This window comes from Lepidochelys kempii, chromosome 10 (assembly GCF_965140285.1).
Source record: "Lepidochelys kempii isolate rLepKem1 chromosome 10, rLepKem1.hap1, whole genome shotgun sequence".
NCBI lineage: Eukaryota > Metazoa > Chordata > Testudines > Cheloniidae > Lepidochelys > Lepidochelys kempii.
In genome coordinates, this window is record NC_136389.1 from 83,666,694 (window position 1) to 83,678,726 (window position 12,033).

General features: G+C 51.8%; 1 protein-coding gene across 5 annotated transcripts in view; it reads left to right on the forward strand.

The window, feature by feature from the left end:
• Nucleotides 1–4,578: 4,578 nt before the first annotated feature.
• The window catches only part of FRMD5 (FERM domain containing 5), a 303,156-nt gene continuing 295,701 nt past the window's right edge, over nucleotides 4,579–12,033 (forward strand). For all 5 annotated transcript variants that reach the window (XM_073304542.1, XM_073304538.1, XM_073304544.1 and 2 more), the window contains exon 1: nucleotides 4,579–4,741. In XM_073304542.1, coding sequence (XP_073160643.1) covers nucleotides 4,640–4,741 — 102 coding nt within the window. In that variant the 5' untranslated portion in view covers nucleotides 4,579–4,639. The remainder of the gene's footprint in view (nucleotides 4,742–12,033) is intronic.

The window sequence follows — 12,033 nt, forward strand, 5'->3', positions numbered from 1 at the left end:
GGGAAGTGTTCTGTGGTTCATTTTCTATGATGCAGTACTGTCTACACCTTGTGGAATTAATAAGTGTTTTGCAGCCTAGTCGTAGCCATGTCGGTCCCAGGACATGAAAGAGACAAGGCGGGTGAGGTGATTCCTTTCAATGGACCAACTTTTGTTGGTGTAAGAAGGTGTTTTGTGTTATTTCTTTTGTAACATTATTGAGCCATAACTGAAGATGATATACAGTAGACTTTTAATGGCTAATAATAGGACTATGGTTATATTTCAACAGAAGGAAGATTATTTGCATTTTTTAACTAGGATCTCTAGTTCTCAGTAATCCTATAGCAACATCTTGGGCAAAAGGGATATACATCTTCTATGGTATCATGATGTTCAAATCGTACCAATAGATGCCCCATACACATTGATGCTGTTGGTCTGCCATTATTTCTCCCAAATAGCACTGGATAATGTGTTATCCAAGCTAGCCCCTATCAGTCCACAGGGTAAGCTTCTGACCTACTTCTAGCACCTGTTTTCAGCAGTGTACAGAGCTCTGGGCTCCTTTCTGAGAATGATCTCCTATATTTAACACTTCGGTGTGCAAATCACTCCTAACAACCTGTGTTTCATGCTCTGCTACAAGACTGTGGAACTTGCCTCATCTTGTCTCCATTTTACGATTTACCAAGCTAATAGCGTGGTCCCCTGTTGCAGTGTCAGTTGGACAGAGGCCCTGATGCTGCCAGATTATAGGGGTGGTCTCCTGAAAATTGCTAAATGTTAAGTGGCCAGGGAAGGGGAAGAAGGCCTGACTTTTAGGACCCCAAAGACAGATACCAGGGCCCCTGGAAGACCATGCAGAAGTGGTAGTGTTAAGAGCCACACCCAATGTTGTCAGGGCCAAGGGTGGGGTAAGAGGCCTTTGTGATGTGAATCCTAAATGCTCTCCCTCTAGAAGACAGTGAGAGTATAAGATTGAGGTGGGAGAGGAGTAGATAGGGCCTAGATGGACCTAATGTTGGGGAGGGTCTGGCTAGGAGGGAAGAATGGGCCGGGTGTGGGAGGACATGCAGGGCAGGAGTGAAAGGATTTGAGGAGGGGCACGAAGCAGATCAGGACTGAGGTAAGGCAAAGCCTACTGAGAAGTGGAGCAGGACTTATTGGGTGACCCCTGAGGGATGAGCTTCTGTAATAGGGCACGCAGGCCCTTAATGGCAGGCTACAGGCCCAGGACAGCCCTGTTCCCGCTTCATAACAGAGGAATTCTGGAACTTGTAGTTCTGAGGACTGATGGGAGTTAGAGGCACAATAAGGAATGGTGGGAGGAAGTGTCAGGAGCTATACAACAGGACTTACCATAAAATTGAGAGAACACTGACACCAGGCAGTGGTTCTCAAGGTGACAGACTGAGGGAAGTTGGAGATAGATATAAATGACCTCGTGGCTGTTTGTCTGTTTTGGATGTTTGTTTTGCAGGGAGTTTGGGGGGAAAACTTGGTGAAACTTTAGTGAACTCCCTGGGCAGGATCCTCTCTCTTCCATCTCCCTGCTGCAACCATCCATGGAGTCAGTGAAAATGAGTGGGTTTGTGGGCAGAACTCTGGTCTGATCTGCGGCAATGCAAGCCCTCACCCATGTACGATAGGACCATCGGATGTTCTACTTCCACAGTGTCAGCTGTGATAACAGCAATTGCAGCCAAATCTGAATAAACACGTGAAATGAACCAAAAAAGGTCATTTATTAGTTAATCTGAAATAAGACACTGCTCTCCTAGTCAAATGATGCAGACAGGGCCACAGATGCCCCTGGGATTATCTCAGTATTTGGATGCTATGATGTTGGACCTCTAAACTAGAACATCAACCTGCTAATCCACTTCCCTCTCCCTAGTGAGAGCTAGGAGGACTGGTTCGTAGGGGCTCATTCTGCTGCCACAGGCTGGGTGCTTCTCTTCCAGGGGAGGAGGAAGGGGGGAAATTTGTCCTTCTCAAGTAGGCTGGCTGACAAAGAGAATTCCCTCTCATAGTCTGAGGAGATAGAAGACATATCTTCCAGCCACAGAGACAAAGCATAGGAGCAAGAGGGGTGACTGCTGCCCAGGTGGACCAACCCCCTACATGGGGGAGGACAAAAAGACTTATAAAAAGGTGTTTTGTGGGCATGGTGCCTAATGCTAGCATTTCTAATAGGGGCACTCCAATGGGCTCCTCTCCGCGCCCCCATTACCTAGATCTCCACACAGACATGCTTCTCCACCCTCCTCTGCTCCATCATCTCCCCCAGCCCCATAACTAGGCTATCAGCTCTCTGGGGCTGGGCTTGCTAGAATGTCACTTGTTTGTACAGCACCTAGCGCCATGGGGCCCTGATTCCACACAGGTGTTCTAAAGTCTCTCCCAACGCACACTGATGCCCCTGATCTGTGCCCCCTCCACGCCCATCTGCCCTTCTCTTCTGCAGGCCCGTTCCTACCCTCTGGCTCTGGGCAGAGGATGGGGTCAGGGCAGTGGCTGTCAGGGGCTCTGTACCCACCTGGCCCCTGCTCCTTGGGGCCGCAGCAGCCTGGGCATGTGCAGAGGCTCCCCGAGCACATCATGGGGCAGGGCGGATGCTGCTCTTACCCCTTGAATCCCCACCCTGGCTCCCATTGACACATGGGGTGTCCAGGCTCCCCATGTCCTGGGGGGGGAACCAGAGGAGGGTCCCCCGCAGAGCTCCCTGTGCCTGGGCATGGCAGAGCGGGGGTCCCTCGCAGGGCTCCCCGTGCCTGGGGGGGGTGGAGGGTGGCCCCGGGGGGCGGAGGGGGGTCCCTCGCAGGGCTCCCCGTGCCTGGGGGGGCGGAGGGGGTCCCCGGGGGGCGGAGGGGGGTCCCTCGCAGGGCTCCCCGTGCCTGGGGGGGCGGAGGGGGTCCCCGGGGGGCGGAGGGGGGTCCCTCGCAGGGCTCCCCGTGCCTGGGGGGGCGGAGGGGGTCCCCGGGGGGCGGAGGGGGGTCCCTCGCAGGGCTCCCCGTGCCTGGGGGGGGAACCAGAGGAGGGTCCCTCGCAGAGCTCCCCGTGCCTGGGGGGGTGGAGGGTGGCCCCGGGGGGCTGTGGGGGGTCCCTCGCAGGGCTCCCCGTGCCTGGGGGGGCGGAGGGGGTCCCCGGGGGGCGGAGGGGGGTCCCTCGCAGGGCTCCCCGTGCCTGGGGGGGCGGAGGGGGTCCCCGGGGGGCGGAGGGGGGTCCCTCGCAGGGCTCCCCGTGCCTGGGGGGGCGGAGGGGGTCCCCGGGGGCGGAGGTGGGTCCCTCGCAGGGCTCCCCGTGCCTGGGGGGGGTGGAGGGTGGCCCCGGGGGGCGGAGGGGGGTCCCTCGCAGGGCTCCCCGTGCCTGGGGGGGCGGAGGGGGTCCCCGGGGGGTGGAGGGGGTCCCCGGGGGGCGGAGGGGGGTCCCTCGCAGGGCTCCCCGTGCCTGGGGGGGCGGAGGGGGTCCCCGGGGGGCGGAGGGGGGTCCCTCGCAGGGCTCCCCGTGCCTGGGGGGGTGGAGGGTGGCCCCGGGGGGCGGAGGGGGGTCCCTCGCAGGGCTCCCCGTGCCTGGGGGGGCGGAGGGGGTCCCCGGGGGCGGAGGGGGGTCCCTCGCAGGGCTCCCCGTGCCTGGGGGGGCGGAGGGGGTCCCCGGGGGGCGGAGGGGGGTCCCTCGCAGGGCTCCCCGTGCCTGGGGGGGCGGAGGGGGTCCCCGGGGGGCGGAGGGGGGTCCCTCGCAGGGCTCCCCGTGCCTGGGGGGGCGGAGGGGGTCCCCGGGGGCGGAGGTGGGTCCCTCGCAGGGCTCCCCGTGCCTGGGGGGGGTGGAGGGTGGCCCTGGGGGGCGGAGGGGGGTCCCTCGCAGGGCTCCCCGTGCCTGGGGGGGCGGAGGGGGTCCCCGGGGGGTGGAGGGGGTCCCCGGGGGGCGGAGGGGGGTCCCTCGCAGGGCTCCCCGTGCCTGGGGGGGCGGAGGGGCTCCCCGGGGGGCGGAGGGGGGTCCCTCGCAGGGCTCCCCGTGCCTGGGGGGGCGGAGGGGGTCCCCGGGGGGCGGAGGGGGGGTCGAGGGGGGTCCCCGTGCCTGGGGGGGCGGAGGGGGTCCCCGGGGGGCGGAGGGGGGTCCCTCGCAGGGCTCCCCGTGCCTGGGGGGGCGGAGGGGGTCCCCGGGGGGCGGAGGGGGGTCCCTCGCAGGGCTCCCCGTGCCTGGGGAGGGTCCTGGGGGGTCCCCGGGGGGCGGAGGGGGGGTCGAGGGGGGTCCCCGTGCCTGGAGGGCGGGTGGAGGGGGGGGGTCCCTCGCCCCGCAGCTGCGCGCTTGGCTCCCCAGACAGGGGGTCCCTGCAGTCCCCGCCCCCCAGGGCCGGGGGCGGGTCGCGAGGCTGAGGCCCCACCGGGGGGCGGCCCCGCTCCGCAGGCCGCGGCCGGGCTTCTCCCTCCCCGCCGGCGGCGCCGGGGCCTGCGGCGGCCCCGCGCCGCCATTGGCCCGCCCGCCCGCCGCTCAGCGCCGGCCCCGCCCCCCCGGCCGGCGCGCGGCGCGGGGACTCGCACTCGGCTCTGCCCGGCGTCGGGGCCGCTGGGGAGCCGCGGAGCCGGGCAGCGGGCGAGCGCCCCCGCCGAGCCGCCCGGCCCCTGGGAGCGCCCCGCCGCCGGCCGGGCCGGGGAAGATGCTGAGCCGCTGGATGAGCGGCAGCAGCAGGAGCCTGGAGCGGGAGTTCGGCTGCACCGTCCGGCTGCTGGATGACAGCGAGTACACCTGCACCCTCCAGGTCGGCGGGCCGGGCGCTCGGGGGGCGGCGCGGGGCCGGGGGGGGGCGCGGGGTGCAGCTGCCCCCCCCCCCCGGGCTGCACCGAGCATCGCAGAGCCCGCAGAGCGCGGCGCCCGGGCTCGCTGCGTGACCCGCCCCCGGAGCGGAGCCGAGCCGAGCCCCGCAGGCTCGCCCCCGCCGCAGAGAACTTCACCCTTCGGGGGGCTGGGGGGGCCCTGCGCGCCGCGGGGGGGGGGAAGGAAGGAGGCGCGCGGGCGGCCCCCGGGGGGGTGACGGGGCTTCGCGGGGGGCGGGCGGGCAGCGGCTGCCGGTGGAGGGGGGCGACCTGTCCCGAGCATGGCTTGGGGAGCGGGGGGGGGGGGCTCCGCGCGAACTTGCGCACAGCCGGCGAGCTTGGCGGGCGCCCGACCTTGGGAAAACTCCCTGGCTTCGCCTGACCCTGCGGGGGGGTGCGGTCCCGAGCCCGGCGGGTGCGGGCCCCTGGGGAAAACGTTACTTTTGTTTCGGGGGAGGGGCGCAAACGGGCGTGCTGGGGTGTGGGGGGGTGTGTGTGTGTGGGGGGGTTGTGTGTGTGTGTGTGTTTTTTTTTTTAATCTGGCGCCGGCTCCCGAAGCGCGGTGGGGGCAAAAAATCGGTGCGGGTGTGAACAAAAACACTGGCGATGGGGCCGAATCGGGGACGGGGAGAAGCAGCCCCGTGTCACCCCCCCACCCCCACCCCAGCGCCCCCCCCCCAGTCTCACTTCTCAGCGCCCCCCGCCCGGGCTGCCGAATGGAGTCCGCGGGCTGCAAACAAAAGCGACGCGGGATCCGGCGCTGGCTGTCCGCGTCCTCCTCCTCCTCCTCCGGCCGCTCCGCAGAGACGCCCCGCGGGGTGGCCCCTGGGCTGCGAAGCGGGTTCCCTGGGGCTCCGAAGCATGAACGCCGCTCCTGGGCTTGGCGTCGTAAAGTTTGTGTTGGATGGAGGATGCTACAGGATCTGGGTGGTTTTCCCGTCGGATGGGAACAAAGACAGACCCGTAGCTTTCCAGCTGGGGGTGTGTGAGCCCGGTGCTCGTCAGTGAATTACAGCCACTCTAGACGGCAACAGCTGGAAGCATTGCACATAGAGTGGGGGGAGGAGGGGGAAGAAAGCAAATGAATCCCCACTTCATTCAGTGACCTTTAATTCTGAAATGCGTCCCCCCCGCCCCGCCTTTCTCAACTGGGCAAATTGATGTATCCAGTTTTTCAGCCCTCAGAAAGAAAAGTCTGACCAGCTTGACTGGGATGTTGCTCAGGGGAGGGAGTTTAGTCACACAGAAGCTTTTTGATTCCACCAGGAAAATAATGTCTCACGTCATTATTTTGATCAGCACTTCTGTGAGTCAGAATTCTCGGCATTCACAAAAGAATAGCTCCTCGCAGGCCAAGTGGCCCTGTGAAACGGGGGTAGTCTCTAGCTTTTAGCACGGAGCTTACCATTTTCCCGACTGTGTTCCCCTCCCCTCAAAAAAACCCAAACAATTTAATGGAATATGATGAATTTCAGTGGACTAAAGTTGTGTCCCCCTTACCCTCCACCCCTTCCCACAACATCACTATTATTGGATATACCGTATGTAAAATAAGTGTCTTTGTTATTTTATAGAACTAATATATTACCCTGATTCAGTCTTTTATAATAAACCAGAACATGGACGATTGCTGCAAGTTTTACTGACATTCTTTTTTCTGTTCAAAATCAAACCCCGCAATTTTCACTAACCTTCCCTGGTGCAAATATGATTACAGAACAGCTCTCGTGCTGCTGCTTTCCATTGGTGGGGTATAATCAAATCAAGTAAACATTGTTGGATGATGGAAGAAGAGCTTAATTTATACCTCTTGCTGAGTAAAATTGGTGCTCTTAGACTTATACAATTCTGCCGAGGACTCTATGAGTGCAATACATATAGTAAGTTCTTTTAAAAATGATTTTGATGCAAATTAAAGTTTAGTAAATGCTGTCAGAGCCAAACACAAATACTAGGAGATGTATCGGAGTACTGCCTCTATCCTGCTCTAATGACTGATTTAACTTTAAAATAGTCTAGATCACTATTCAAAGTGTTCTAGGCCAGATAAGTGTTCAGATATTGTGTTGTAATGAAATTTTCTTGAGTCAAAATCAGTTTTCTCTCTAATCTGGATATGAATGATTTGCTAGTAAGGATTTAGTGATACATCATTAGGCTACTAGACTACCAGAATGTTTTGAACGTGAGTAACCTAGTCACAACACTATTGCTTTAACAACTAGCTAAGAACTATAATACTAGGACAGAGGAAACAGGGTGGCTGACATGTACAGGAGGTTTCCATTTTGTATAGACAGTTTTTAATCTTAATTTTTTAATCATAACAGAGAACATCCATGTGATAAGCATGCAGACTGAATGTACACCATAGCACTCATTGTTAAGGCTAAGATTTTGGTATGGGTATTTTAATTAAAAGTCATGGACAGGATGCGGGCAATAAACAATAAATCACAGAAATGTACACACATTAATGCAGTTTTAACTACTTCGGTACTGAAGCCCGAGTCCTGCCGCCTGGGGCTGAAGCCCGATTCCCACTGCCCGGGGCTGAATTACTGGAATTTTCAAGAAGTCGTGGAGGTCTCGTAAAATCATGGAGTCCATGACAGATTCGTAGCCTTACTCGTTGATTCTGTTTCCTGACAGTGTCAACTGGCACTCTTCCAACTTGTAAGCTGTAGAAAATTCAGGCAAGATTTTTGGATAATTGTGATACAACGTGTAAATAACAACTCCCATCTCTCCACTGATTTATTTGGGTGTTGCTGATTCTGACTCGATTGTAGCTCTAGGGCAAGTAGAAAATCTTTTAAATGCATGCAGAAGCATACTTCGAATTAAATAACTGGTTACAAATAAATACTGCAGGCTGTGGGAGGCTTCACTTCTGCTTAAGCAAAGGAAAATAAATAAATGTGTTTTTAAAAATCTGTTCTGTGTAAATAACATCTCAGGAATGTTATGTTACTGATTTCCTTCCCTAGCTTGCCTCTCCCCCACCTTAACTGCAAAGTAGTGACTTAAGTGGCTGTAATGGCAGTCAAATTAGTTGTGCTTATACAAAAATCAATTAATTTTTGAGAGATGGCTTTTAATATAAATCAATTGGATAAAAATGTAGCTTAGATAGGTAAGTACGGGGAATCCAGTTTGGAAGAAAGCTGGATTGTCTTTCTTTGATTTACTTGGGAATAGAATTAAAATAAGAGTATCCTTGTATATAATTTTGACATAAAATGCCACTTGATGCTGTGTTTCACCAGTTTATATGATTTTGGGGGCAGTGAACAGAAATACTGGTATGTTGTATGCGTGATTTACGGTAAAAGAGCGTCAGCTCCTAATACCCTCACACTCAAGGTTACCACAGGTAAATGTTTTTCTGTTGCTTTCATGCTGACTTTTAAGCAAAAGTATTTATATTCCATGACAAATTAAAGCATACATGGTGGAAATGTATAATGTCTCAGGAATGAGAAAATCACTGTAAATTTACAGCCTAGAGAACAGTGAATGAGTTTTGAAGGTCATTACCTTATAAATGCAGATATTTCTTCTGTCTTGCACAGATCCATGGCGTTTCTTCATCCAAACTGATATGTATCTTTTCATTTTTGTTTATGTATGCTTCCATTTTTTGTTAAATATAGAGACACAACATACAAATCAGAGGTTATAATTTCAGTGTGTAGGACCATTAAATGTGATACACAGAATGTGAAAGAGGTTAGTGAGGATGTTCTGTAGAAGCTTGTAATTTTGTAAATGGGAATGGAGACACATATAGTAGTTGGCTATAGAGAGAGATTGAGTAGCGATTTACATCAGTGGCACATACATGTTTCTGAATGCTGAACATCTGACACGTTGGCTGGCTTTTGTATTGCTTGAAAAAGAGGAACAGTTCAGAAATTGATCTGGTTTTAACAGAAATACATCTCTAAGAGAACTGGTTAAACCCGTTAACCAAACTTAACCTCTGGCTTTGCTTGACAGAGAACATCTAATGATATGCTTTGTAGACAGTTACTTTGAATATTCCTTTTCTCAATTAAATCTTTATGAACTTGATTACAGAAATCTCATTTATTAATATTGCTGCACTAAATGAGCATGTCAGCATCTATGCTGTGCTGAATCCTTTGTCTATTTTGGTCTTAATTTGCATTCTAAAACATCCAGTCTGAATGGGCTAATTGCCTCAGTAAAGGTCCTTCCCAAGCCAAATAACTATGGGCCTGATCCAAAGACCATTGCAGTTAATGGGAGTCTTTGTACCTTGACTTCAGTGGGCTTTGGATCAGGCCCCGCATAAACATTTTTGTATTCTTCTTATCCACTAGAAGTCTGACATCAGAGGGTTATTTTCCTAGCCACAGTCCTTGATATAATGTGTAGCGCTGATCTCAGTGTCTGAATACAAGCAGGATCACTGATTTCAATAACTTACAAGGGATGTGGTGTTATTTCAATGACTTTATATGTGTAGAGGAGCATACAGATGTTTATATTTTCATGGCTTGGGAAAGCTTTTGGTTTAATAGTATTAGGTGGTCTTCGGGTCGCTAAGGTGCCACAAGTACTCCTTTTCTTTTTATTAGAAGCAGTAAAACCAGTATCATCCCTGCTTCTAAAACTGATGGTGAGTCAGAAATCTTAGGTGTCGGAGATTGTCACGGTTCAGTTATGCTGTTACATGACAGAAGTTTTATAAACATTAAACATTCACTACTGCAGCCAAGTTCTGAATCCCAGCCGTTCCTAAAAATCCCAATACCGGACACATCACCTGGAGAACATGGGGAACCTTAAATCTTTTGTTCATCTCATAGACTTCAAGATCAGAAGGGACCATTATGATCGTCCAGTCCGACCTTGTGCACAACGCAGGCCACAGAATCTCACCCACCCACTCCTGCGAAAAATCTCTCACCTATGTCTGAGCTATTGAAGTCCTCAAATCATGGGGTTTAAAGACTTCAAGGTGCAGAGAATCCTCCAGCAAGTGACCCGTGCCCCACGCTGCAGAGGAAGGCAAAAAAACCCCAGGGCCTCTACCAATATCCCTTAGAGGAAAATTCCTTCCCGAACCCAAACATGGTAATTAGCTAAACCCTGAGCATGTGGGCAAGACTCACCAGCCAGATACCCAGGAAAGAATTCTCTGTAGTAACTCAGATCCCACCCCATCTAAATCCCAACATAGGCCATTTGGCATCTTTACTGCTAATAGTCAAAGATCAATTAATTGCCAAAATTAGGCTATCCCATCATACCATCCCCTCCATAAACTTATCAAGCTTGGTCTCATCAGTTTTGACTCTAGTGTAGCCATATAATTAATTTGTCATGTCTGTTCCCCCTATGAAACAATTTATCAGGAAGGCAAACTAATAAAACTTTGAATAAAATGTACATTGAAAAATATTACTTGTCCGAGGAAAGTTTAGTATTTTCACTATGATGTCAATATCATTGGTAGTATAAAGAACCTGAAATTATGAATGATTTATTGCATAAGGGCACCAAGTACTTTACTGAAAAGACAGTTGATATTTTGTTGCAGAAAAGCAGAACGTGAATGCTTGGGAAGAGAAACATGAATACATAAAATATGGATATACGATTTAACAGTTTCTCACATAACTTTAAAACTGTCCTAATTTTAACAGTCTTTTGCTCCCTTGGACAAAAATCCATACGATATGCAAAGTTCATTGGAAGACCTGACAAGATCATTAACAGATAATTTACACAATAGACTATAGGAACCCCTGTTTCTTGCAGGTCTAGCCGAGTGAAGGTTACTTGTACACAGGAGTGCTGGAGATGCGGCAGTATCCCTGGGCTAAAAGTAAGCGCAACAGAATGCATGGCTTCCATCGTATAGAGCAGTGGTTTTCAACCTGTGGTCCGCAATCTCTAGGGGTCCTCAGACTATGTCTAAGATTTCCAAAGGGGTTCGGACCTCCATTCAAAATTGTTTAGGGGTCTGCAAATGAAAAAAGGTTAAAACCCACTGATCTAGAGGATTTAGTTTTGTTCAGTGGCTTTCAGCACTCCCGCTATAAGAATTGTTCCAGCATCCCAGCTTGTTCACGATCTTTTTTTTTAATCTTCTGATAGTTTCCAATTGCTTTTTCTGGGAAAGATGGTAGCAAATTTCTACTTACAGAATGGGATTACTTGTCTGAAATCTCAAGCAAAGGTGATGTGTTTTTCATTTGAGGATTATAACTCTCTGCCTACTGCTGTGAACTCAAGAAACCGTGAGGCTTCATGTTATAAAGTTTCGAACTGTTTCTCGTGCCTTCCTGTTTCTGAAGGCAGAAACATTAGTCTCTCCTCAGCCTGAAAACTAACTGCAGGTAATAAAGGGAGTACTGCAAACAAGAGACACCTCTTCAGAAACACTGAGTAAGAATGAATTTGAGGAACAAACACACTGGTAATGTTGTTTGTCTATATGGTAGGTAGAGCTCTGTGGATTTTTTGCACGATCTCAGAGCAAGGTGCCAGTAAGATTAAAGTAATGTAATTGTATCGGCAGGAATATATTGACCCTAGGTGAAATCCTAGACCCACTGAAGTCACTGGGATGGTAAAACTCCCACTGACTTCAGTGGGTCTAGGATTTCACCACATGTGTCCTATACTATTATATGTTATAGACATACAATTTTAACAGTGGTAAAAATAGTATTGACAAGACTTCTTTATAGCTGTTTTTCCGTGAAATCTATTGACCAATAATGCATTTACTCATAAAAACAAAAATTCATTTGTAAGAGAAACCTGTAATTCGTGCCTAGCTAAATCACTATAGAACTGCATGCTATATGTACTGCATGCTTAATTCAGTGCCTAGACATTTAAGTGCACATGGTATGTGGGTTCGTTGCGTTAATGAAGTTTCCAATAGCAAAATTGTGTGCGTATGTGCAGAGATACACAATGTGTGGGTGTTAAGAAACCTAGTGGTACCCTGAACTCAGAATTTCCTTGGTTTTAACTTCATATTTAGTTTCCAAGTGTATATCTTAAATTGTAAGAATGTAAAAAGACAGCTGTTGAAAAGGTGCTAAAGCAGAAATTCCCACTAAAGCAAACAGTGCCGTCTTTACTTCCATTTTAGTGGAAGCTAGCGTTAGTGGAAATGTCATGGCTATACACTGAGACTATTTTTACTGCGGCTACTGCAACGCTTCTTGAAGTGCTCGCATCCTATTAA